This window comes from Mus caroli, unplaced genomic scaffold (assembly GCF_978045245.1).
Source record: "Mus caroli unplaced genomic scaffold, Mus_caroli_1 scaffold_6, whole genome shotgun sequence".
Lineage (NCBI taxonomy): Eukaryota > Metazoa > Chordata > Mammalia > Rodentia > Muridae > Mus > Mus caroli.
The window spans coordinates 28,170,429-28,196,303 of NW_028227261.1; the positions used below are offsets into that span (position 1 = coordinate 28,170,429).

Consider the following 25,875-nt stretch of genomic DNA (forward strand, 5'->3'; position numbering starts at 1 on the left):
GGTGAGAAGCTGCTTGGGCCCAAACCTTTCTCAAACCAGAGGCCAAGCAGAGTCAGGAAGAGACGGGGCATCCTTAGCACCCAGGCTGGACCCCACCTATGCGGCCCGTTCCAGGCAGAAAGCATGCTTGCAGCTGTGGGAGCCTCTGCCAAGGGGGACAGAAACATCCCCAGACACTTCCGGCTTCTGTTCAATCACTTTAATGCTGTTATGGCAAATCTGTAAAAGGTTCAGGACAAACTTTTTATTTTTGTTCCTTTTTAATTACAAAACTAACAGCTGTTAGAATTTTTTTCTTTACTTTTTTTTTTCTTTTCCCAGCTACAAAATACTCTGGGGAGATGCATTATAATTTAAAATATATAATATTGCACAAACAACCAAAAAGTTAATTAAAATAATTACAAAGAGAAAAACCCATCCCATCAAAAAAAAAATTTTTTTTAGCATTTTGTCCACCCTACCCCCTTCACTGAAGGTTTGCAGTGCCCACAATTCACAGCAACCCTGACCAAGCCCCTTTAAATGAGTCACTGGTGGATGCCCCAGCACACTGCATCACCAGGGCAGCATCGGCGCAGCACCAGATCTTCATGCAGCCCTCATTGTCTCAGGGTAAGAGCCCCAGGCTGACTGTCTTCGGGAAGGAGGGCCTCTGCAGGAGACAGGAGTCTCAGGATGCTTGCCCCAGCGCATCCCTTCAAGAACACTGAGGAGAAGCTGGCCTGGTGATGGACTGTGAGTACTCATCTCTGCTCACTACTTCATATAGCTCAGAGCTGGCTTGTGTCCCAAACTATGGGAGTCAAGGTAGGTAGCTGCTTGGAGCAGTTATCCTACCAGGCAACACACCGGAGGGCCTGAAAGTGGCTCCCTCCCTTCTCAGGGAGGGAGAGAAATACAAGAGCAGACTCTTGCAGTGGCACAGATGGGCTAAGGACTTGGGTGCATCTGACATAAAAGCCCTGGGAAGGTGTAGGGATATCCCGGCGTGGGTGAGAGAAGAGTCAAGGTGTGGTCTTAAGATTCTGAACCCCCAGGACCTTCCCAGGAACGGGAAATGGTTGGGATGGAGATTCCAGAGAGGCAAATTTCCCAGAGATGAATGCCTCTTTCTCACTGGGTCAGGAACGAAAATGCTGTTCACTGTTCCTGTGTAGTCAAGGGCAGGTGGCATGGCCTCTCTTGCTGGCTTACTAGCTTATGGGGTAGTATGTGTTGTCTTCAATGAGACCAGTGCTTCAGCTCTTGTCTCTGCAGGAGACAGCTACCCCTCGAGGTCTCCCAGTAGGAATCCCTACAATAGCAGGGAAATGCAGGCTCTCTGGTGATGGGGTAACGGGGTCCTCCCCTTAGGTCATCCTAAGGTTGGCACAAATCAGACTTCTGGATCTGTATTTGAAAAGGCTCTTCCAAGGTGTGAGCAGAGGGCCAGCAGGGAGCCACCAGAATATGTACCAGGTTCTAGATGGCAGAGGCCATTTGGGGGGGACATTCTCAGTGTCTTCCAAGTCCGGCCGAGACTAGCGAGCGAGGGAGGTGGGATGTGCCGAGGGTGGGGGAGCTGCTTGCTCCGGCTCCCCTCATTCCCAGTCCTCCCACTCTACATCTTCCAGCTGCAAAGATGAGGAGATTTTGAGAACACAAACACACTCACGCCCAGAGCCCACCGTCCCCACTGAGCTAGGTAACCACTGGACTGGGCCGTTCCCACAACAATCCTTGGCTTTAGGGAATTTAACACAGATGCATGCTGCCTGAGAGAGAGGCTTGCTGCTTTGATGGCTTCAGATCCAAAGGAACTATTTCCACTAACTACACTCAACTCTGCATGGGATGCCTTCGGAGGAGTCAGTCCCTAAAGGAGAGAGATTGTTCCCTGCTGAGCAAAGGCCTAAAAACTTCTGAGGGGCTCAGGAGCTAATGTCTACTTTTGGTTGTTGTCCTACTGGTTTTGTTTGTTTGTTTTGTTTTGAGACAGGGTTTCTCTGTGTAGCCCTGGCTGTCTTGGAATTTGCTGTATAGATCAGGCTGGGTTTGAACTAACAGAGATCTGCCTGCCTCTGCCTCCTGGAGTGGTGGGATTAAAGGGCTATGCCACCACCACCCAGCTAAAACTGTTCCCTCTTTTGTTAACTTGAAAGGCCAGGGTGTGTTCTCTCTGCACAGGGCTTCTCTCTCTCTCTCTCTCTTTTTTTTTTGGTTTTTCAAGACAGGGTTTCTCTAGGGCTTCTTATTCTAACTTCCTTGTCACTGCTGCCCTGTTCTCAGCTGAGTCCTGCTCTAGGGGGCCTGGGGGTGGGGAGGCAGGTGCACTGAGATTCGGGTTTTGTTGTATGTTTGCATCAAACTCAGGACCTCCTGAATGCATGCTTTGGTGAGTGCTCTACCACAGAACCATATTCCTAGCCAAGCATATTCGGATTTAAAGAGAGCTAAAAGACATAAGCTAGCAAGTCCTTCATAGGACATCACAGAGGCCTCTGCAATAGTGACTGCATTAATGCCCCAGCTTTTCAAAATGAAAAACCAACCAGATCTTTATCATTGAGCCTATTGGTCCATTCCTGCAATCCCAGCACTCAGGAAGCTGGGGCATAAGGACTGATGCAAACTCATGGTCAACCTGCGCTACAGTTAAGTCAGTGATAACCCTTCCCACTCAGGAAAGAAAGGAAAGGAAGAGAGGAGGAGGGAAGAAGAGGGGAGAGAGAGAGGAATGGGGGAGAGAGAAAGGAGAGAGGGCCATATATATACAGACTGAGGCTCACAGGCAGACCATCTCTCTAAACTGCCTGCTGTTGGTTTTGCTTTGAGACAAATCTCTTGTGCAGCCCTAGCTGTCTTAGAATTCACTATATTGTCCAGGTTGGCTTTGAACTACAACTCAAGAAATCTGTCTGCCCCTGTCTCCTGAGTGGTAGGATTAAAGGTGTGCCACGTCACTTCTGGCAGAAATGGTGAGGTAGTAAAGAATAAAAACAATAAAAAGCCCACTGAAACTTAAACTCCGTCACTAGTGTCTGAGTGACATCAGATGACAGGCACCCCACTTACAGTGGTTATATGGTTTACCTCACTACAGCTTCTAAGACAGCTGCTATCAACCTTGTATTTCAGATGAGGAAAGAGATGTTAAATGACTCCGTGCAAGGACCAGCCAGTGCTCAGCATCCCTGTATCTCTATTTAAGCCGTGACCTATGAAATCTAGGCAGTGACCTCCCCTTGCTTCTCCTGAGCACTGGGATCACACTGTGCTACCACGCTGTGCTCAGCATGTGTGTGTTTGTTTTTTCTTGTTCCTTGGGTGACTCTGATGCAGTTAAGGTTAAGAATTCAAGCCGGGCGTGGTGGCGCACGCCTTTAATCCCAGCACTCGGGAGGCAGAGGCAGGCGGATTTCTGAGTTCGAGGCCAGCCTGGTCTACAAAGTGAGTGCCAGGACAGCCAGGGCTACACAGAGAAACCCTGTCTCGAAAAACCAAAAAAAAAAAAAAAAAAAAAAAAAAAAAAGAATTCATTCATTCAGCTGGGCGTGGTGGCGCACGCCTTTAATCCCAGCACTCGGGAGGCAGAGGCAGGCGGATTTCTGAGTTCGAGGCCAGCCTGGTCTACAAAGTGAGTGCCAGGACAGCCAGGGCTATACAGAGAAACCCTGTCTCGAAAAACCTAAAAAAAAAAAAAAAAAAAAAAAAGAATTCATTCATTCATACACCCTAGAATTGGTCAGCAGCAGATCCCCACGGTAACTGTTACAAGCTGGATAGGAAAGCCTCGTTTCCCTTCCTGCAAGCATTAGCTCAGATAGATGTAGGGATCTGCCCTGAAGGGGTGGGTGGCAAGGTTTGTTGGCAAAGCACCTCTACCCTGCCTGTCCTGCTAGCTAGACCTCCTCACCTCACCAGAGGCATCCACTTTGGAAAGCGCCATCTGCACTTCTTCTTCAGTCATGTCCAAGTCGAAGTCCTTCTCCCAGTCCTCGCTGATGTCCGTGCTTGAGCCTGGAATCACAAGCCACATGTAATTAGAAGCGTGTGACATGGAGGGAGTGTCTAAAGACAGCTAGGCACATACTTGTGCTATCTTTAAAGGGGATGATAGCCGGGCGTGGTGGCGCACGCCTTTAATCCCAGCACTTGGGAGGCAGAGGCAGGCGGATTTCTGAGTTCGAGGCCAGCCTGGTCTACAAAGTGAGTTCCAGGACAGCCAGGGCTATACAGAGAAACCCCGTCTCGAAAAAAAAAAAAAAACAAAACAAAAAAAAAAAACAAAAAAGGGGATGATAATACACAAAATCTATATAACCACTTTTAATTGGGCTCAATGATCTTTTTTTTTTTTTAAAAGATTTATTATTTTATGTGTAAGCACACTGTTGCTGTCTTCAGACACACCAGAAGAGGGCATCAGATGGTGTGAGCCGCAATGTGGTTGCTGGGAATTGAACTCAGGACCTCTGGAAGAGCAGTCAGTGCCATCTATCTCTCCAGCCCTGGGCTCAATGATCTTACTTGTAGAAGTCTAAGGAAAAATCCTGGAAGCAGCAGTAAAACACGTAACACACCCAAGGTCTAGTTAAGATCCCAAACAACACAACATACTCTATACACTCAGGGCTATAGCTCAGTGTTTACCTACATGAACAAAGCCATGGGTTCTGTGCCCAGGACTGCATAAAGCCAGGCGTGGAGGCATATGCTGTGTTCTCGAGTGCGTGCTTGGGAGGCAGAAGCAGAAGGAGCAGGAGTCTAAGATCAGCCCTGACTAGAGTTTTCTACACCAACCTGCCTTTTTTTTTTCTTTCTTTTTTTTTTTTTGAGCAGGGTCTCACCATATATATATATACCTTCAGTTGTCACCAGGCTGTCCTTGACTTAAACAGCTCCACCTGATCCTGCTTCCTGAGTCTAAGGGTGAGACCTCCCCCCACCTCTTTAAAATCAGGGCTGATGAGATGGGTCTAGAGACAGACTATTCTGACCTCATATCCATTCTCTGGCACAAGTGCTCTCTGTCTCTGTCCTGTAAGGGTGAAATAAAAGCTGCCTTGCCTCTCCTTGAGAAACTTTAGCCCTGGCTGGCCTGGAACTCCATGCCTTGAAGCACCACCTAGCTGACAAGCCTATTTTATCCTATGTACAATTCTTTGAGTCCCTGCTTCACCTCACTATGAAGTGAAGATTCCCATTCGTCTACTTGCTAAGTGATGGGATTCCAATGTGAGATATGTGCTAGGTTTGTACAGTGCTGAGGTTCAAGCTGCGAGCTAGGCACACTCTACTACCTTCTTTTAAGTCACAACCTTTCCCTTCGCTTTGCTCTTTTCTGCACTGCATTTATTTTGCAACATATAACAGGCTAACTGTGCTTACTGTCCAATAGAAGAGGGGGTATAAAGAGCTCCAAGAAGAGAGGAATGTATATTTTTTTCTTATATAGTCTCTGATGCCCAGAACATCAAGTCGATACCTAGTATTATTAGACCTTTTGTTTAAGTCAGCAGTTGGGCAACTATTGTCCATGGATCAAATCCAATCCACTGTTTCTATGGAACACAGGGGCCAGCAGGATGGCTTAGTGGGCAAAGACCCTTGTTGTCAAGTCTTACAACCTGGGTTTGATTCTCTCTCTCTTTTCTTTTCTTTTCTTTTCTTTTTTTCCAAGACAGGGTTTCTCTGTGTAGCCCTGGCTGTCCTGGAACTCACTTTGTAGACCGGGCTGTCCTGGAACTCAGAGATCTGCCTGCCTCTGCCTCCCAAGTGCTGGGATTAAAGGCGTGCGCCACCACTGCCTGGCCGGAGTTTGATTCTCAGAACACATATGATGGAAAGAGAGAACCAACTCACTAGGTGTTTCTACTTGTCCATGCACAGGTACACACACACACACACACAAAAGAAGGGAGGGGGCAGAGAGAAAGCTCAGTGGTAAAGAATGTATACTTTACCACTGAGTTCCTGAGTTCAGAGAACCTGAGTTCAGTTTCCAGCACTCAAATTGAGTATCTCACAACCACCAGTCACTTCAGCTCCAGGGGACCCAACCTACTTTTATAGCTAGAAAGGCTGTACTGATGCACCAACACACACACACACACACACACAGAGGAGAGAGAGTTCAGTACTTACAAGTACTTGCTATTCTTGACGCTGATCCTATTCTAAGCAACCCCATGGCAGTTAATGTTCCCTAAGTCCAGCTCCAGGGAATCCAGGGCTGCCTCTGACCTCCCAGGACACCAGACATGCAGGTCAGACACTGACATACATGCAGACAAAACACTCATACTTAGGAACTTTAAAAAATTAAAAACTACATACGTATAGTGGTACATTCCTTTTCTTGGTGTTTTGAGACAGTGAGACCCTGTCTCAAAAATAAGAACTTTAAGGTCGTCAGGCAGTGGTGGCACACACCTCTATTCCAGCACTCAGGAGGCAGAGGCAGGCAGATCTCTGAGTTCAAGGCCAGCCCGGTCTACAAAGTGAGTTCCAGGATAGCCAAGCCAGGGCTACACAGAGAAACCTCGTCTGGAAAAAAACAAAAAATAAAAAATTAAGTCTTTAAAAACATTTTTGATCACATCTGTGTGTCTGTTTACACGTTGTCTATGGATACTTCCATGTGTTCACAGCAGAGCTCAGCCATGTCAGCAGACTCTACAGTCCAAAGAACTTACAGTATGACCTGGCCCTCCTCCTAGAAAGTTTCCTGCTCTTGCTTTGTGCGGTTCTCATACAACGTGACTACTTTAAACATACTCAGGCATGGTTTTTTCTAGGCAATATTGAAACCATTCATGTTATAATTATCAGTAAGGAAGGAACTGCAAAATCTGCTGTTCTTTTGTACATTTGACCATTACACCTACTGTGTAGTACTGGGTAATTATTCTGAACTGCTAATTATTCAAATTCCGCCCAGAGAAGAGCTGGGGACGGGGGCTTGGCTGGTGCAGCACTCGGCATGCACAGAGCCCTAAGTCCAATCTCCAGTACTGAAAAATCCCGGCAGTGACCCACCCGTGTAGCACTTAGGAGTCAGAAGTTCAAAGGGTCATCCTCTACTGTCTAGTGAATTCAAAGCCAGCCGATGAAACATGAGATCCAGTCTCAAATGTAGTTCAGGGTAAACCACCGTCTTTGCAAAGACCACTGGAGAAGCTTGCTAGGACACAAATTCTTCCTCCCCCTGCACTCACTCAGCAGGCCAGGTGTAGCCCAGGATCCTGTATTAGATTTCCTGGCTAACTCTACACAGAAAGGAGCTGCTGTTTAAAAGGTAAGTGTCATGTGCACGTACATGTTGAAAGGCAATGAATGTTTCACAAATGGAGAAGTAGGGCCATATATTTCTTTCAAAAGCCTTGTCTCAGAGGTAAGTAATTTACATGTCCCACTGCAAGTCAGAGCAGACCTACAGCCAAGACAAGTTCTGATCCTGTATGGAGTCTCCTGGTACTGTGGCTTCAGGACATGCTTATCTGTCAGCGTGGTTGGCTTCCTGTGGGTCAAAAGCCAGGCTGTGGCCACGAGAGCCTCCCCTCATCTCTGGACCCTGAAGCTCTCTTCGGGCTTATGTGCTAGGGCAGACCCTTCTAGAAGCAGAAACTCATCGACTAGCTCTCGGGAGCATTTCACATCTGCCCTCTGAGCAACAGTCCCAATTTACAATGGACAGAAGGAAGACTCAGTAGCACGGACATGAGCCACCTGTGCTGTCACAGAGGGCGCATTACAAGGTTGGTTTAAGAACATTAAGACTTCCCGACGGGCCGGGCGTGGTGGCGCACGCCTTTAATCCCAGCACTCGGGAGGCAGAGGCAGGCGGATTTCTGAGTTCGAGGCCAGCCTGGTCTACAAAGTGAGTTCCAGGACAGCCAGAACTACACAGAGAAACCCTGTCTTGAAAAACAAAAAAAAACAAACAAAAAAAGACTTCCCGACGGAGCCTTTTGTTTTGTTTTCTTGGTGATTACTAGCCTGGGGGTCTATTGCCCAGTTACCTTTTTGTGTCACTGTTTTTCTACTTCCTCAGATAGAGACTAAAAACAGGTTCGACAGGTAATAGTGAAGTAGGCCTTTAACCCAGGGCCACAGGGCACACACTCATCCCAACTTCCCCCCTGCTCTGCTGAGGGCGGAAGAGGCAAACACAATCTGGCCCAGTCCTCCTGCACACAGAGCCAGCCTGGCAGCTGAGATGTGGTGGGTGTCAGAAGGAAAAGGAGTCAGTACCCAAGCCCCCCTTTCCCTTCCACTACATACAGCCCCTACAGCCAGGCCTTGAGTTTTGGAGATGTGGGTCCACTATGCAGCATAGCCGGGTATATAACCTTACTTTTTAAGGTTTTCTTCTATCAGGGAGAAAGATGACTAAGACCAAAGTATAGCATGTAGATGAGTGGTGACATACACTTGTAATCCCAGCACTTGAGAGGCAGAGGCAGGAGGATCAAGAGTTCAAGCAAGGCTCGGGAAGGAGAGATGGTCCAGCCACTAAGGACTGTACTACTTCTACAGAGGACCTCAGCTCGTCTCTCAGCACCCACAGCGGGCATATCCAGTGCTTACCACAGGTCTAGATACAGAAAAGAAAGAGACTGTCACCTATCATTACCAGTGTTGATTACATTTTGTTTCTTTGGTCAATTTGATGCAGCTGGGGTCAGGGTCATCTGGGAAGAGAGAACCACAGTGAAGACACTGCCCCTCTCTCTCAGCCTGGCCACTCTGTGGGTGTTTTCTTGTTTGATGTGAGAAGGTCCAGACCACGGTAACTAGTGCTACCTCTGAGCAGGTGGTCCTGAGTTACCTAAGTAGACTGTGGGGCTGGTGAGATGGCTCAGTGGTTAAGAGCACTGACTGCTCTTCCAGAGGTCATGAGTTCAAATCCCAGAAACCACATGGTGGCTAACAACCATCCACAATGAGAAACAAATAAAAAAAAAAAAAACCTATGGAGCGCAGGGCCAGAAAGGGGCGGGGAGGGAGTGGCTAGAAGCGATGGGGGGTGGGGGGGCTGGGGGCTGGGAGTGAGTGAGGCCATGGTGAGCAGGGCCAGAGCAAGAGGGAGAAAGGTAAGGCGGTGGCAGGGAAGTAGACTGTGCCAGCCACGGAAAGCAAGCCAATAAGCAGCACCCTTCCATGGCTTCTACCTCATGCCTTAAGCTCCTGCCCTGAAGCTTGAATCACTTCCCTCAGAGATGAGAGTTACTTGGAAGTTAAGATAAAACAAAACTTCTAGCAGATTGCTTTTGATCATGGTGTTTATCACCGCAACAGAGAGCATTCATTTCCCCAGAGCAGGGCTCTACCAAAGTTGCTTCCCTGAGTGAGGACTGTCACGAACAATCTCCATTTGCAGAAGAGAAAGCAGGGGTGTGGAGAGCAGCAGTCCCACAGCGTGTGAGTGAGCAGAGCCTCTGGGTGCTGCTGCTTTTGGCGCTCAGTCTGAACCTCCGAGTCTAGCGCATGATGTTCAATTACTACTTAAGATCCCACTCAGAGGCTGGAGAGATGGCTCAGTGGTTAAAGGCACGGGCTGCTCTTCCAGAGGTCCTGAGTTCAATTCCCAGCAACCACATGGTGGCTCACAACCATCTGTAATGGGATCCAATGCCCTCTTCTGGGGTGTCTGAAGGAAGTGACAGTGTACTCACAGGCAAAAAATAAATCTTTAAAAAAAAAAAAAAAATAGAAAAGAAAAGCCCAAAAGCAACCCACCCTGGCTTGCCTAGCACTCAGGCTAGGTGTACTAATCCTAGCACTCAGGCTGGGTGTACTAATCCTAGCACTCTGGCTAGGTGTACTAATCCTAGCACTCTAGCTAGGTGTACTAATCCTAGCACTCAGGCTGGGTGTACTAATCCTAGCACTCTGGCTAGGTGTACTAATCCTAGCACTCTAGCTAGGTGTACTAATCCTAGCACTCAGGCTAGGTGTACTAATCCTAGCACTCAGGCTAGGTGTGCTAATCCTAGCACTCTGGCTGGGTGTACTAATCCTAGCACTCTGGCTGGGTGTACTAATCCTAGCACTCAGGCTAGGTGTACTAATCCTAGCACTCTGGCTGGGTGTGCTAATCCTAGCACTCTGGCTAGGTGTACTAATCCTAGCACTCTAGCTAGGTGTGCTAATCCTAGCACTCTGGCTAGGTGTACTAATCCTAGCACTCAGGCTAGGTGTACTAATCCTAGCACTCTGGCTGGGTGTACTAATCCTAGCACTCTGGCTAGGTGTACTAATCCTAGCACTCTAGCTAGGTGTACTAATCCTAGCACTCTGGCTAGGTGTACTAATCCTAGCACTCAGGCTGGGTGTCCTAATCCTAGCACTCAGGTGGAAGAGGCAGATGGAGCTCTGTAAATTCCAGGCCAGCCTGGTTCACACAGCAAGTTGCAGGCCAGTAAGGAGTACACAATGAGACCCAGTCCCAGAACACAACCAACAAAAGAGAACCAACTTTCCCATCTTCTGTGTCTCCTTTACTTTCCCATCTTCTGTGTCTCCTTTACTTGAGGAAGATGGGATGGGAGCTGTAGGCCTGACCTCTTAAACACGCCCCCCCTCCAGCTGAACAAAGCCCCCAGCACCCATGCCAACTCTCCACAGGTCTCCTTGGTGAACCGCCCTGAAAGCCTCCAGTGTCAGACCTGTCCCATGCAGCTCATGTTTCATCACAAAGCCTGCCCCTGCTGCCCCACCCCTCCTATGTCTCATAAAGAGCAGGAGGAGCTCAATGGATGGCCTCACTGCAGAAAGCAGCACTGTGATACAGACTGGAGACTCGGAAGTTTCCATCAAGGAGCAAGTGCGTGCACGACCTGATGGAGGCCGTCAGGCTGACTGAGGCCGTGGCAAGCCCATTTGCCATTTCCTGCAGCAAACTGTCATCTTGCTGCAGGCTGGACCTCACCTGCAGGGCAAACTTTATGGCAGCATGTCTGTCAAGGGGTGGCAATCTACCCTCGCCTTTAATTCCTGCAGTTCAGAAGGTTGCTCTTTCACGGAAACATGGTCTCTAGCCAAAGACTCCATTACTCAGATATAGCTAAAGCCCTGCTGTTGGAATGGGCTCACCAGAGGCCCACAGGCATCCACTTCACCCCTCAGGCTAGGTCCACGGTGTGTCTCCATGGTTCACAATAAAAGGCTTAGAGAAGCTGACTTCCCCAGGACTCCACAGATAGAAGAGCTCTAACATCAACACTACAGGAACCCCCAATGGGGCAAAGCTGAATTGTTTAAAAGGCTACAATGGGCCAAGTGTAAGGAAAGGTAAGGGCCTGATCACAGACTCAAGGCCAACACAACCTGAGTCTGCAGCCAGGCTTCCCACTTCTCAGTCATAGCAATTTTAAACAGTTATTTAACATTTCTAGACATCACTTTTCTCATCTGTAAACTGAGAATATGGACCTGAGGCTTGAGAATAGGCAAACAAAAACCATGTGACAGGCTGGACGTGGTGGCGCACACCTTTACGACTTTGATCCCGGCACTTGGGAGGCAGAGGCAGGCGGATTTCTGAGTTTGAGGCCAGCCTGGTCTACAAAGTGAGTTCCAGGACAGCCAGAGCTACACAGAAAAACCCTGTCTCAAAAACAAAACAAAACAAAACAAACAAAACAAAACAAAAAACCCCACGTGACAGCACAGGCCCAGCGTAAAACTCCATTTTGCTGATTTTAAGAACCCTACTGGGCTGGGCATGGTGATTCATTCCTGTAGTTCTACCACTTGGGAAGCAAAGGATCTAAGAGTTAAAAGGCCAAGCCTAGGCTACAGTTTAAGGCCAGCCTGAGGTATATAGTGAGGTGCTGCTGTCTCAAAAAGCCAAAGCCAAGCCGGGCAGTGGTGGCACACACCTTTAATCCCAGCACTTGTAAGGCAGAAGCAGGCAGATTTCTGAGTTCGAGACCAACCTGGTCTACAGAGTGAGTTCCAGGACATCTAGGACTGCACAGAGAAACGCTGTCTCAAAAACCAATAAAACAAACAAACAAACAAACAAAACAAACAAAAAGCCAAAGCCAGAGGCTAGAGACACGGCTGAGAAGTTAACATTGGCTGCTCTTACAGAGGACCTGGGCTTGAGTCACAGCACCTATACTGACATCTAACGCCCTCTCCTGACTCTGTGGGCACTGCATGCACACGGTATACAGAGTAAAAAACAAAACAAAACACCCCCCAAAACACTCCACAACAACAGAGCCAAAACCACAGCAAACAAAAAGACCCCAACAATTTCCAAATGCATCACCTTCACTCACTGACAAGGTAAATGTTAGCTAATAAATACGGTAATACGTTTGTAGCTACCCTCCATGATCACAAGTGAAGGTTATCTGCTCCTAGGACCTACCTAGAAGACACAGATCCATCTACACCCACGGTGGCAGCTCTTGCTTGCCCCACTCATCCATCCACTTGCACTCAGACCTCCAGACCTACCTTTCTTGCCATTGTTGGAGGGTGTAGACTTCCCACTATCTGAGTTCAGCTCGAACACTCTTAAGTCTGTGGGCACCTCCTCTCTCAGGGTCTCTACTCTGGCTGGAGGCCTGGGTTCTGGGCCACTGGCTCGGCCTGCAGGGGTTAGAGGCTTGGAGGGAGGTGGGGGTGGGGGTCCAGTTTCACCCTCATCCTCAGCCAGACTCTGTTCTTCCAACGACGCCTCAAACAGCTTTTGGGACAGGTCTTTAGGTAGCTCTGAGGCCTCCAGTGCAGCTGCAGGGTTGGCAACCTGTGTCACCAGGGAGATGCTCTCACTGCTCTCAGATGGGGTGGCCTCTGCAGGGGGCTCCACTGGAGTCTCCTCACAAGGGCTCTGGGGGGCAGGCTCATCTTCAGGGGATGTAGTAGTTTTGGTCTCTTTTGGAATCTTTGCCTCTTTTGGAGATGGTACAATGCCTTCAAGCTCCTCTGTGGAAAGACAGGTCAGGAAAAGAGGGCGTGTAACTTCAGTCAGCCCCAAGCCAGCCTAGGAACATGCACAACCTGTCATGTTTCCCATGATGAAGGCTCGCCTGTGCACCGCACGGCTGCTTCAGCCCAGGGAGACGTCCCTGCCAGTCAGTGGCACACATACAGTGGCCAAGCTGGACTGTGACTCACAGCCTGAGACAGGCCTGGAAGAGGGTCTGCTCTGGGTTTGGGCCAGACTCATCTCACTCTGTGCAGCCAGCACTTACTCAATCTGCTACTTCGGTGAAAAGGACACTGGCTTCTTTCTGCTAAGGGCTAAGCACACAGGAAGCTCTTAATGGAAGCCGGACATACAGTGTAAGTATTTAACACATCCTGAGCCACAGTCTTGTCTTCTCTATTCTTTTAAATGTTGTTTTGAGATAGTCTCTTTATGCAACCTTGGCTGACCTAGAACTCTCTGTGTAGACTAAGCTGGCCTCCAATTCATAGAGATCTGCCTCTTGATTGCCAGGCTGTTGAACTGCAATCCTGCAGGCTTATGTAGAAGGGTGTTGGGGGAAGGACTCTAAGTGTTTAGCAGGCTCCTCAGTAACTATGTAACACAGTAACACAGCACGTTCACGTGTGACACGGCAAGCTGTTCCAGCTGGCACATGTGACTTCTGTACCCACTCTGGGTCCCACGAGCCCTGTGTGACAGGCTGCGTGTCAATTTCTGACTGTTCGCTCCTACACTGTTTCCTGCTGGCTTTCCCCAGGGATGCCATGTCTCTGCAGGCTTAGAGAACCACAGGCACATTTGTCAGCATCTCACTCACTGCCTCTTACCTTCTTCCTCCTCCCAGCCAGGCTCTTCAGAGATACTCTGGTCTGCCCGCTGCTTCAGGGCATCCCTCCGGGCCTGCTCCTGAGGGTGGGGGAGTAATGACCAGGAGGTTAGGGTGTCCTCCTCTCAGGCCTGACCCTAGGACCCTTGGCAACTCCAGAAAGGACTATAGTCTTCAACTCTTTCTTGTCTTGACAAAAATCCAGCCTGCTTCCCCCAGGGCTGGGGGTGGGGTAGGGTGGTCTTCCTGGGTTAGCCCAGCATACCTGTTCAAGCTGGTGGACTTTATAGAAATACCGATGCCAGAATTCCGAATGGGAAACAGCTGCTGGAACCTGGAGGGAGAGGAAAATAGAGGTGAAAATTTGGGCATGATGTATGGAGTCGTTACTAGTCTGCTCTCAGCCATTCTTGCAGTCTAGACCCAGGACGTGGCTTACAGTAATTGTCAGAGCACTTCCACTCCACTTTAATTCCAACCAGACCCATCTTCTGGGCCAAACTTCAGCCAAGGAAGGAGAACAGTACCCCCATACCAGTTTGTTGGTCTTTCTCTCACCATTCTCTGTCTGCCAGAAGCTGGTAAACCAGCCTCTCCCTGGCAGTTCTTGGCTCAGCACAGGCCCATGGGGCTGTACACGGTCTCCCATTACATGTACTTCCCCACACCTCAGGCTCAGAGTGGAGCTTCTGACAGCGGGATCCTCACCATCTTGGTGTAGAGGGCTCGGATGGAGGGGCTGCCTACAAGGAGCTCTGAGATCTCCCCTTTCTTCTCCTCCAAGCAGAAGTCGGAAAGCCAGGCATCAAACAATTCTGGGGGCCCTGCAGAGGGACAGACACTAACAGTCAGTTGCCTATGTCTGGGGAAAGAACACCTGAACTAGAGAGAACACTTGAGCCTGTACCTGAACAGTAAAGAAAGCACAAGGGATCTTTCCAAAGCCATTTGGTCCAAGGGGGAAAAGGTGAGACAAGGTGAAGGGGTGGGTGGGTTCTTCCAAGATCAGAATCTCTACAAAGGACTCCAGTCTCCAGTATCACCTATGTCAGCTGCCACTTCAGTCCTCTGCATGCTCTCAGTCATGGCCATGCCTGTCTGGTCTCCCTTAGATCATGTGACCAGGAGCCTCTGCCCTCCTCTCTGAACATTCCTCTTGCCTAGACTCCTTCATTTTCTTTCCTTTGTTTTTGCTCATGTGTCTCCCCTAAATCATTTCTTTTTTTTTTTTTTTTGATTTATTTATTAATATGTAAGTACACTGTAGCTGACAGACGTCAGATCTCATTATGGATGGTTGTGAGCCACCATATGGTTGCTGGGATTTGAACTCATGACCTTTGGAAGAGCAGTTAGTGCTCTTACCTGCTGAGCCATCTCACCAGCCCTCCCCTAAATCATTTCAGCCTCCTCTTATGACAATATCTATTCCTCTACTACCCAAAATCTACCCTGGGCTCCCCATCCAGCTGCTGTCATAACACAAGCTCATTCATGTTCCCACTTAGTTATCGCTGGAACCCCTGAAGACATCCCAGCTCCTTACTTACCTGCCCAGTCTGATTCTACTTCTCAGGCTCCCCTGCTGTGCTGTCCTCTTCATCCAGGCTCTGGCCTTACCACTGACATGGGATCTCTAGACACCCCTACCTCACCTTTTGCCATTAGTCTCATCCTTTACAACATGGCTTCAAACTCTTCAATAGTTCTCTACAATTCTACAATGTGAGCTTTTTTTTTTTTTTTTTTTAAAATAAATTCATTCTTTGCTGGTCTCTTCTATTTATTTATTTATTTATTTATTTATTTATTTATTTATTTATTATATGTAAGTACACTGTAGTTGTCTTCAGACATTCCAGAAGAGGGCGCCAGATCTCGTTGCGGATGGTTGTGAGCCACCATGTGGTTGCTGGGATTTGAACTCTGGACCTTCGGAAGAGCAGTCGGGTGCTCTTACCCACTGAGCCATCTCACCAGCCCCAATGTGAGCTTTTAAAGCTAGGGTCCACAGCGGGGGAAATGTGTGTCTGTGTATTTTAGCCAGTGTCTTGCTATATAGCCCTAGCTGGCCAGGAATTTGCTATGTAGACCATGTTAGCCTCAAACTCACAGAATTCTGTTTCCCTCTGCCACCCAAGTCATGGGATTATTAAAAAAGGCATACATTAACATACCTGGCCTTGTAACATAAAATTTTAATATTTATTTATTTAATGTATGTGAGTACGCTGTCGCTGTCTTCATGCACACAAGAAGGGGGCATCAAACTCTATTACAGATAGTTGTGAGCCATCACATGGTTGCTGGGAATTGAACTCAGGACCTCTGGGAGAGCAGTCTTAATCGCTGAGCCATCTCTCCAGCCCATAAAATTTTATAGAAAGGGCTCATCACTGTTTGTTTGTTGGTTTTGGGTTTTTGGGGTTTTTTTGTCTTTTTTTTGTTTGTTTTGTTTTTTTCAAGACAGGGTTTCTCTGTGTAACCCTGGCTGTCCTGGAACTCATGCTGTAGACCAGGTGGGCCTCAAACTCAGATATTCGCCTGCCTCTGCCCCACAAGTGCTGGGATTAAAGGCGTGCGCCACAACTGCCCAGCATTTGTTGTTTTTTGAGACAAAGTTTGGCTATCCTGGAACTTACTGTGTACACCAGGTTGGCCTCAGACTCAGAGCTGTGCTGGCCTCTGTGCCATCACTGGGCTCATCATTTTGGTCAGGTTTTTTCTTTTCTTTTTCTTTTTCCTGGTAGTAGAGATTAAACCTATGGCCTTGTATATATGCTAGGCAAATATATCCCAAGTCCTTTTCATTTTTACTTCAGTAAAGGTTTTGCTAAATTGCCCCAAGTTGGCTCTGAACTTATTATATAGCTCAGCCTAGTCCCAATCTTTCAATTCTCCTGCCTCAGCCTCCAAGTAGCTGGTATTATAGGATTCCACTATTGTACCTGCCTGTTGACAGATTTTTAAAGGTTTCTATGACTAAAGAAAAGTCTAGAAGCATCACCATGAGTCTTTCATGACCAAGCACAAGCTACTCACTCTGACACACAAAGCCCCCCAGCTGCTCCCTGGCTGCCCTCACATCCGCATCAACTCTGGTTTAGTGTCCCCAAACAAGGGCTCCCTGTTTTTTCTGAATTTTCAAACATAGTTTTAAAAATTATTTATTATTATATGTAAGTACACTGTAGCCATCTTCAGACACACCAGAAGAAGGCATCAGATCTCATTACGGATGGTTGTGAGCCACATGTGGTGGCTGGGATTTGAACTTAGGACCTCTAGAAGAGCAGTCGGCGCTCTTAACCAGTGAGCAGTCTCTCCAGCCCTCAAACATATTCTTACCCTTGCCTGACTAGCCTTCCACTCCTAAATATTATTTCTAGGCTCCACAGGCTAGGTTAGGAGCATTCCTCTGGACGCCCACTACCCATCATCATTCTGTAGGAGTCAAACCTACTCTTTACTAACTCTGCTCGAGTCCTTGTCTTTTATTTCTCTCTCTTTGCAGCCTGGTTCTGAAGGAATGGACAGTCTGAAGGCTTACTCATTTCTGGTTTCTAGTTTCCAGAATGGGGCAGAGTGGACAGGAACGGGGTGGTGGTGGGGTTGGGGGAGCAGTAGGGATGGCAGACAAGCTGAACAGAGAAGATGAGAGGCCCTGAGAGCAAAGCCTCTTCAAGAAACAAGTTAGGGTGACGATACTTGAGACTCAGGGAGGAAAAGGGACGAAGCCTAACCTACAGAGTATAAGATACATACAGGTCCTACTCTGTCCCCAGTATGTAGGAGCTACTTGGTCCATGACACCTAAAATAGGAACCTATGATCTATATCCCCCATGTGTGTGCCCCAGAAGTTCACACCCACTGCTACCCCCTCACCATCAGGTTCGTTGCAGTACGTGGCTGGGTCTGACTGCAGACTGTAGAGGCGAGCCTGTAAGCAGAAGACAAGAGTGAACAGAAATTCTGGGGAGGTGGATGCATAGTATGAAATCAGCTACAAGTGGGCTCCCCCTTGTTTGATAAGTGCCTCCCATGGGGCACTTATCAGAGATCACAGTGGCTAACCCCTCAGGAAGGCCTCAGAAAAACAGTCTCTTACTCAATATTCTAATCCTGAGAACCAAGAAAATATAGTAAGCAGGTTATAAAATCATATGTACAACTCCTTCTGAAATATGTGAAATTAAAAAAAAAAGTCAAATGCAATTATGGTTTTTTTTTTTTTTTTTTTTGGTTTTTTTCGAGACAGGGTTTCTCTGTGTAGCCCTGGCTGTCCTGGCACTCACTTTGTAGACCAGGCTGGCCTCGAACTCAGAAATCCGCCTGCCTCTGCCTCCCGAGTGCTGGGATTAAAGGCGTGCGCCACCACGCCCGGCTGCAATTATGTTAATAAAGCCCAAACTTAAGGGCAAATTGTGAGATAATGTAATTGTCCCCAAATTAAAATGCAACAAGGCTGAGTGGTGGCACTTTACTAACCTAGCACTTGAGAAGCAGAGGCAGGCAGATCTCTGTAAGTGTAAGGCCAGCCTGATCTATATACTGAGTCCCAGGCCAACCAACACTATACAGTGATAGCATATTTCAAAATAAAATTAAAATTTAAAAGCCCATCGGCAAAGCTGGACAGGGGCAGCACAGGCTTTTAATCCCAGCACTGGGGAAGCAGAGGCAGGCAGATCTGAGTTCGAGGCTAGCCTGGTATAGAAAACAAGTTCCAGGACAGCAAGGGCTACACAGAGAAACCCTGTCTCGAAAAATCCAAACCAAACCAAACCAACAAACAAACAACAAAGAAAGGAAGAGAGAGAGAGAGAGAGAGAGAAAGAGAGAAAGAAAGAAAGAGAGAGAAAGAAAAAGAGAGAGAGAGAAAGAAAGAAGAAAGAAAGAAAAGAAAAGAAGAGAAAAGAAAAGAAAAGAAAAGAAAAGAAAAGAAAAGAAAAGAAAAGAAAAGAAAAGAAGAACCTATCAACAGTAGCCAAGCATGGTGGCACAGGCTTTTAATCCCAGCAAAGGCAGAGATTGATAGATCTCTTGAGTTTGAGGCCAGCCAGGTCAACAGACTGAGTTCAGGACACTCAAAGGTACACAGAGAACCCTTGTCTGAATAAACCTAGTTATTACCATTATTATGATTAGTGCTTCATCAACAGCTATCTTGGGCTGGGATATAATTCAGTTGTAGGACACTTGCTTAGCATGTATAAGACCAACATAGCAGGGAACAGGTTAGGCCCAGGAAAAAAGGAAAAAACAATACATTTTAGAGCCATTCTACCAAGTGCCCTATAAAGTTATGCTCTACTAATGCCACAGGAAGCCTGACTTCAGATGACAAAAGAAAGGCCCCTTCTTCCTCCCAGGCACAGAGCATGGTCTGTCTGAAGGGAACATTAGCAAGTGAGTGCTGGTGATGAGTCACTCTGATTACTTAAGACTCTTATCAGAAACAGGGCCAGTAATGCAAGTGTGGAATGGGAATCCAAGGTGGTAAGACGCAACAAGGCCTGACCGCCATGGCGCCACTCTGTGACCTCAAGAGAGATTGACCATGCAGCAGGGGACAGACGTACAAACATACTGCTCTAGCTGCTGCTCATGGGTCCTAACTGCTACACTTATTTCTAGCAGAAATTAGTCTTAAAGAATCCGAATTGTGAAGCAAATTATGGCCCAAAGATGTTCTCAGCACCCTTACTATGGTCGAAGCTGAAAGGGATGCAAATGTGTAACACTAGAGTGAACCAGTCCTCACCTGCAGCTGTGTAAAGGTACTCAGAGGGGCTAGGAAAGATGCTAACACCTTGTTATATAGCTCTTTAAAATAATACATTTGAAATGTCTTTTTTAAAAGGAAAATCCTCAAACTACCTTTATTCATGTTTGTAAAGAACAACAGCAGCAGCAATCTGGAAGGTTAGGAGCCAGGGAGGAAGCAGAGGCCTCTCTGGGTAATGAGGTCATGGGACCAGAAATACAGCTCCTTGGATCCCAGCACTCGGGAGGCAGAGGCAGAGAGACAGAGAGGCAAAGGCAGAGAGGCAGAGAGGCAGAGAGGCAGAGGGGCAGAGGGGCAGAGGGGCAGAGGGACAGAGGGGCAGAGAGGCAGAGGCAGAGAGGCAGAGGGGCAGAGGGGCAGAGGCAGAAGCCAGCATGGTTTACAGAGCAACACAGACAGGGCTGTTACACAGAGAAACACTCAAAAAAACAAAACAAAACAAAAAACAAAAAAGAAAAAAAAAACCCAAACAAACAAATGCACAAAAAAAGAAAGACAGCAATGACCTACTTTGTTATTCGTGTTCCCCAATTATACAAATCTATGTATATTTCTAGCCTGAACACACGATTGCTTGTATGATCGGAGGTCGGTGGGTGAAGATTTCAATCTCCAGCAAAGGCTCAGTGAATACCTTGGTGCCGTCATAGGGCTCAGCTGTGCCAGAGGGTGTACCCATCAGGGTGATGACATCACAGTCGATGGTTTTGTCTGGAGAAGGGGCAAAGGTATCTGAGATCACCCCTAAGAAGTCGGATAACCCCTTCTTCACTTTTTCTGTTGCTCCTGAGGAGCCTTCAGTCTGCAGAGAAAACCAAAGAAAGGAAGACAGGATACTAAGGGCAGGATACAACCTGGGGTCTAGTACCATAGGAGGAGGAGAGGAGCAGAGACATGAACCCTTCTCCCATCTCACACTGGAGGAGGGAACTAGAGCCCTCCAGTCCCAGTTGGGATGTAGAACGTGGCCAAGGTAGGCATGAAGAGAGCTTCAATTTGTTGGTTATCACAACAAAATATCAGGTAAGGTTGATCAAAAAGTGTCAGGAGGGTTAGGGAGAGGACCCAGGTAAAAGTGCTCACTGTACAGGCCTAAGGGCCTGGGTTCAGTCCTATAGAGCCATATAAAGCTCTAGGTTTGATGACAGAGACAGGGAGGCAAAGACAGGCAGATCCCTGGTGCTCACTGGGCAGAGGGCAGAGGGCAGAGAAGAGTCTGACAAGTTTCAGGCCTAGTGAGAGAAACATGGTGGACAGCCACAGAATGCCCAAGGTCGTCCTTGCTTCTAGAGGCATCTGCACACAAACACGTGAATCCACGTGAACAGTGTGTGTGTGCACGCACGCACACACACACATGCGCACACACACACACCCCGAGAGAAGATCCATGTCACTCTCGCAGGAGAGAAGGCTGAGATGGGTGGGTGGCAGTGTTGAATCCCAGGTCTAACACTGGTGGCCATGAGACTGGAATCCTCTGAGTCTGTCTTTTGTGGATAAATAAGTCATGGATGTTACCTGACAGACGTTTTTATTATTGCTAAGGAAGTAAAACATCCTGCAGATGTTGGGCAGACATATGGACAGCCAGCCTTGTTTGACAGGGGGACAGTTGAAAGCAAATGAATCCTCTGGAGGCACAAGCAGCCATCCATCTTGGGTCAGTATGCCATCTGTTTGCAGGGATAATGAACTGAAAGGCAGGCCAGACTCCATCTTATGCAAAACTATAATATTAATTTTGCTTTGCTAAGACAAGTTTCTGCTATATAGTTCAGGCTCCACCTCCCAAGTGTTGGTACATATCGACATTATCTCTTCTTTTTTAAAAAGTTTGTGTGTGTGCGTGTGCGTGTATTCATGCATGGATTTGCAGGTGCCCTCCACAGAGGCCAGAAGAGGGCACTGAAGCCCCTGGAATTGGAGTTACAAGTGATTGTGAGCTGTCTGACATGGGTGCCGGGGACTGAATTTAAGTTCTCTGAAGGAGCCGTCTCTCCAGCCTCTAGCAGGATTTATTCTTGATTGAGCTGCCTACGCATTTGCAACCCAGAAGCTATTGTAACATCTGGCACACATGCTGCTACAAGTATACAGTCATAAAGATAAACCAGTGAAGTAAGTGGTGCTTGTTACGGGTTAGACTCACAGCAGTTTACCAATTGCCATTCATACATTTGGACTGGACTTTCACACAGGGCCATGCCCACCCAGTTCCCAGGGCAGAGCAGTCAGTGAGGGGCAGTTGCTGGAGGTGTGGCAGTACTCACGGCCAGCTTCTCCTTGACCACACTGGCTGTGGCTGCTATGGTGCAGGCCGTGTCATGCTGAACCACCTGGGTAAATTCTGTCAGGTCCCGCTTCATGAACTCCAAAGCTTCCGTGGACTATGGAAGACAGAGAAGGAGGACAAAGCTGGCAGACTCCATCATCCCATGTATGTATGTGGAAACATAAGTGGCTTAAGAGCCCTAAGAGTGACATTGGGAATAATACTGACTTGTCGAGATTCTATGACCTGGGATTCCCTAGACTAAGGACTGAGTCTCATAACTATGTGCCCATAAGCGAGTCCGCTCAGTCATTCACTGTTTTTCTCCTAACAAATAATCTCAAAACCAGAACAGCATTAAAAACATACACATATTTTCCAAACAGGCTTTTAAAACTTGGTATGGGTGTTTTGTTTTGTTTGATTTTACAAGACAGGGTTTCTCTGTGTATCCCTCACTGTCCTGGAACTCACTCTCTCAAACTCTAAGATTCACCTGCCTCTGCTTCCCAAGTGCTGGTATTAAAAGAACCTCCCCCCCCCCCCCCAAATCCCAGAAGAATGGATTCTCTCCCAGGTCTTGGTTCCACCCTTCCGGGCTTTGACTCTCCATTGTTTCTTTGGAATGAGTGATATTTGCCTGTCTGGCTGACCTACTTCAGAGCTACTTTGAGCCAGCTGGTCCTCTGCTGCCTGCTATGGGTGACTTCCTCATCTTGTGCTCGAAAACTGCAACAGGACTTCCTGGAGCACCTGTGCACACCCCATCTTGCAAGCCCTCTCACTTCCCAGGGATCAATCCCCTGAATGTTTTCTTTTGAGGAGGTTTACTAAGCAGTCTGATCCTTCTGCCCCCGCCTCCCTCCCAAGTGCTGAGATTACAGATGTGCACCGTCATGCCCAGCCAAAGCATGTTTTTGAGTATTCTGGTTTTTCATTTTGTTTTTCCTAGGATGGGCCTGCCTACTTCTGACCTGGCATGACACAGTGGAACAATAAGGAACCACTAAGAGGGTGAAGCATGTAGGACACAATGAGATGCTCATTTTTAATATGTCCCTCTAGTGATTGGCACATGTTTAGCCACTCAGAGTCCGGTAAGAGTAATTGTCCAGTAAGAGCACAGCATCAAAGAGTCTAGAGAAAGAGGCAGGCATCACCTGCAAGGAGAAGTGCGTAACAGAGTCTGCAGAGCACACACAGTTGTGAGCTGGGGACAAAGATCTTCAGAGGCCCATCTTTAAAGGGCAGGTAGAGGAACATGGGTCCAACAGTCAGGAAAGAAAAACCTACACAGTGCACAAGGGTGTGGAGAACTGGGAGAGAGTTACATCACAAAAGTCGGAAGAGTGACAGTTCAAAAAAGGGTGGGGGTAGGGTGGGGTGAGGAGCATGGTAGTGCCAGCTGTTGCAGAAAGTTCCAGAAAGATAAGGGCTAAAAAGTACCCGGTGGAGCTGGCAAGTGTGAAATGAGTGTCCTTACAGATAAGTGTTCAGGTGGTGGCTTCAGGGGTGGGGAAGGAGTAACCCGAAATCAAGCTTATTGACGTCATATTTTTAAAGTATGCCAGGCTGCTGAACACAGACTTGAGGGAAGAGTTTCTGAAGTCAAGGGGAAGAGAAAATAAGAGGAAGAAAAGGTCTGTTGGGGGCATGCCTAGACGAAGTGAGACCAGGGGCATCTGTCGTGGGGGAGCAACAATGCAGCAGAGCCTTCTCTAATGCTGTGTCTGTACATGAACTTGGATGCACTGGATGGGCGTACAGTAGACTCAAGACAGGAGTGGGAAGGAAGCAAGCAGAGGAAGTCAGGTTACACGCCCCTCTCAAAATGAGACAACGTATGCTAAGAGAGCAGGAAGACACCGACCCAAAGGGAGCTGAGATGGCCAGCAGCATAGACGGCAGCAGAGGAGCAAGGGAAAAGTCGAAAAACGGGGACTGAGTTTTACTGAGTCACTTAATAAAGAGCGAGTGCCATGTACTGTCTTAGTGTTCTGCATATTATCATGTAATCCTCATGACATCGCATTAGAGAGGTACTGTCATTTCACAGTGAGGAAGGTTTAAAAAAAAAAGAAGAAGAAACCAGATAAACAAACTTGCCCAAGTCATAAGCTACAGGCCTTTAATCTCGACACTTGGGAAGCAGAAGGGGGCGGATCTCTGTGAGGCTGAGGCCAGCCTGGTCTACATAATGGTCCCAGGGCAGCCATGGGCGACACACACCATGAGACCCCGTCTCAAAACAAGACAAACCACTACCACCACCAATAACAACAAAATAACTTGCCCAAGTTCCCAGAAATGTAAGGAACTTTTGAGCGGAGGCTACCCAGGAGAACCGGGAGCTAGGAGAAAACAAACAAAACAAGACAAAACAAAACAAAAAAACAAAAACAAAACAACAACAACAACAACAAAATGTTCCTAAAGTACTGGGCTGATTTGAGATCAGAAGCCTCTCGGAGTCTGCCCTGAAGCACGACTCCCTTCACTTGCTTGAGGTAAACAGTAATTAGTTATCCCACGACTTAGTTGGGCTGCCGTAAATAAAGGAATGTGGGATAAAACAGGAACACCAACTGGCATTGCCTATGACAGGGACAAGCATTAGTCACAATCACAGCCACTTCCCCAGGTCTCCACTCTCTGGCCACCCCCCATCCCTTTGTAAACCACTCACAAAGGCACCATCAGGTACCAGCGCATATGGCAATCCTCATCTCTACGCGGATTCTTGGCTACACCTTCCTTGGCATGCTCATGACTCCCTAGCCTGGACAATTAGGGACTGCCCTTTCCCGGTATTCACAATAGTAACTAAGCAGCTATTTTGCTTGACTGCTTCCACACCAGACCGGAGCTTTGTGAGGCCCAAGACTATCTGTTTGGCTAAGGTCTATATCCTCCCAACCTGTCTGTGAGTAGTGACTGTCACATATTCTAATATTTACATTGCTGTTTAAGAGTAAGATGTTGTTAGTGGTGGTGTTCTACCCTTTTCTCGTAAATGGCCTCACAGAAGCTCAAAAAAACCCAAGCAGGGGCTAGCTGGGGTTGGTTGCAAGGAGACGGCCGCGGTGCCCTGCCGAGGGAAGGGTGCTGGCCCGGCTTACCTTCTCTTTGACTGCCTGGTAGCTCTGCTGCAGCCAGCTCCGCCACCACCCCACGTCCTCCCTGTGTAAGACAGACACATCTGATGGCTCTGCCGGGCGACTCCAGCCCAGCCTCCGCTGGGGCCGGCGGATGAGGCTTTTCCGGCCGCTTCCCCATGCCCTCACACCACGCCTCCGCTCTGCCCTTCCAGCTCAGTCCGCACCCGCACCGGCAGCCCGTCCCCAACAGGGACCCCTGGCCCAGTACCCCAGCCCTCGAAGAGCCCAAGCCCCCAACGCCAGAGAGCGGAACGCCAAGCTCACCCTTCCGCCATCTTGCCAGCATGACATCACCACTATTTACCGACCTTTGACTTCCGACACGGCACCGCCCCCTCAGGCTCCGCCCCCAAGAGCGTGCCCCAATCTTAACACAAGGGCAATTCTCCGCCCAGTCCCCGCCCCCCTACAGCAATATGTCCCGCCTTTGCCCAATCGGTGTCCCAAATGCGATTTGTCCCGCCTCTGAACTCTCGATCCAATGGTGTGTAAGATTGTCCTCGGGTCCCACCAACCAGCCGCTAGCTTTCCGGTAGTCCCTGACTACAGTGGCCTCTCTGGGCCAATTTCGGCAGGCTCGTTAGACCGCCAATTAGAAGGCGAGGCGAGGAAAGGAGAGGCCGGGTTGGGACGTTGTGTTCTTAGAATCTGGCGTTAAGTTCCGCCCCCCTTTGTGAAGCCTGCCGCGTAACAGCTCCTTGATATTCTGCTGCAGGCTAATTCAGCTAGCTCCGATTGCGGACCTCAGAGCCAAAGTAAGGCTATGAGGAGAATCCAGAGGCTAATTTGCAGCTCTCCTCGGGATGACTCCCAGGATCATTTGGAGAGGCAGATACATATTCACATTATTTTTTAAATAAGCCCGATTTAAGAAAACGCTAGCTGAAAG

The 25,875-nt window shown here is 48.1% G+C and overlaps 1 protein-coding gene across 2 annotated transcripts; it reads right to left on the minus strand.

The window, feature by feature from the left end:
• Nucleotides 1-184: 184 nt before the first annotated feature.
• Bsdc1 (BSD domain containing 1) lies at nt 185-25,321 on the minus strand. Of its 2 annotated transcripts, none has more exons than XM_085838929.1 (11): nt 25,251-25,321; nt 24,948-25,008; nt 21,827-21,943; nt 20,188-20,355; nt 17,651-17,705; nt 14,472-14,587; nt 14,029-14,097; nt 13,765-13,843; nt 12,460-12,930; nt 3,904-4,002; nt 185-1,616 (listed from the first exon to the last, which is right to left on the minus strand). In XM_085838929.1, the coding sequence occupies exons 1-11, from the start codon at nt 25,259-25,261 to the stop codon at nt 1,498-1,500; spliced, it is 1,365 nt and encodes a 454-aa protein (XP_085695055.1). In that variant the 5' UTR covers nt 25,262-25,321; the 3' UTR covers nt 185-1,497. The 2 variants fall into 2 exon arrangements, with proteins under 2 accessions (XP_085695055.1, XP_085695056.1); XM_085838930.1 differs by having other exon boundaries at nt 3,899-4,002.
• Nucleotides 25,322-25,875: the final 554 nt, after the last annotated feature.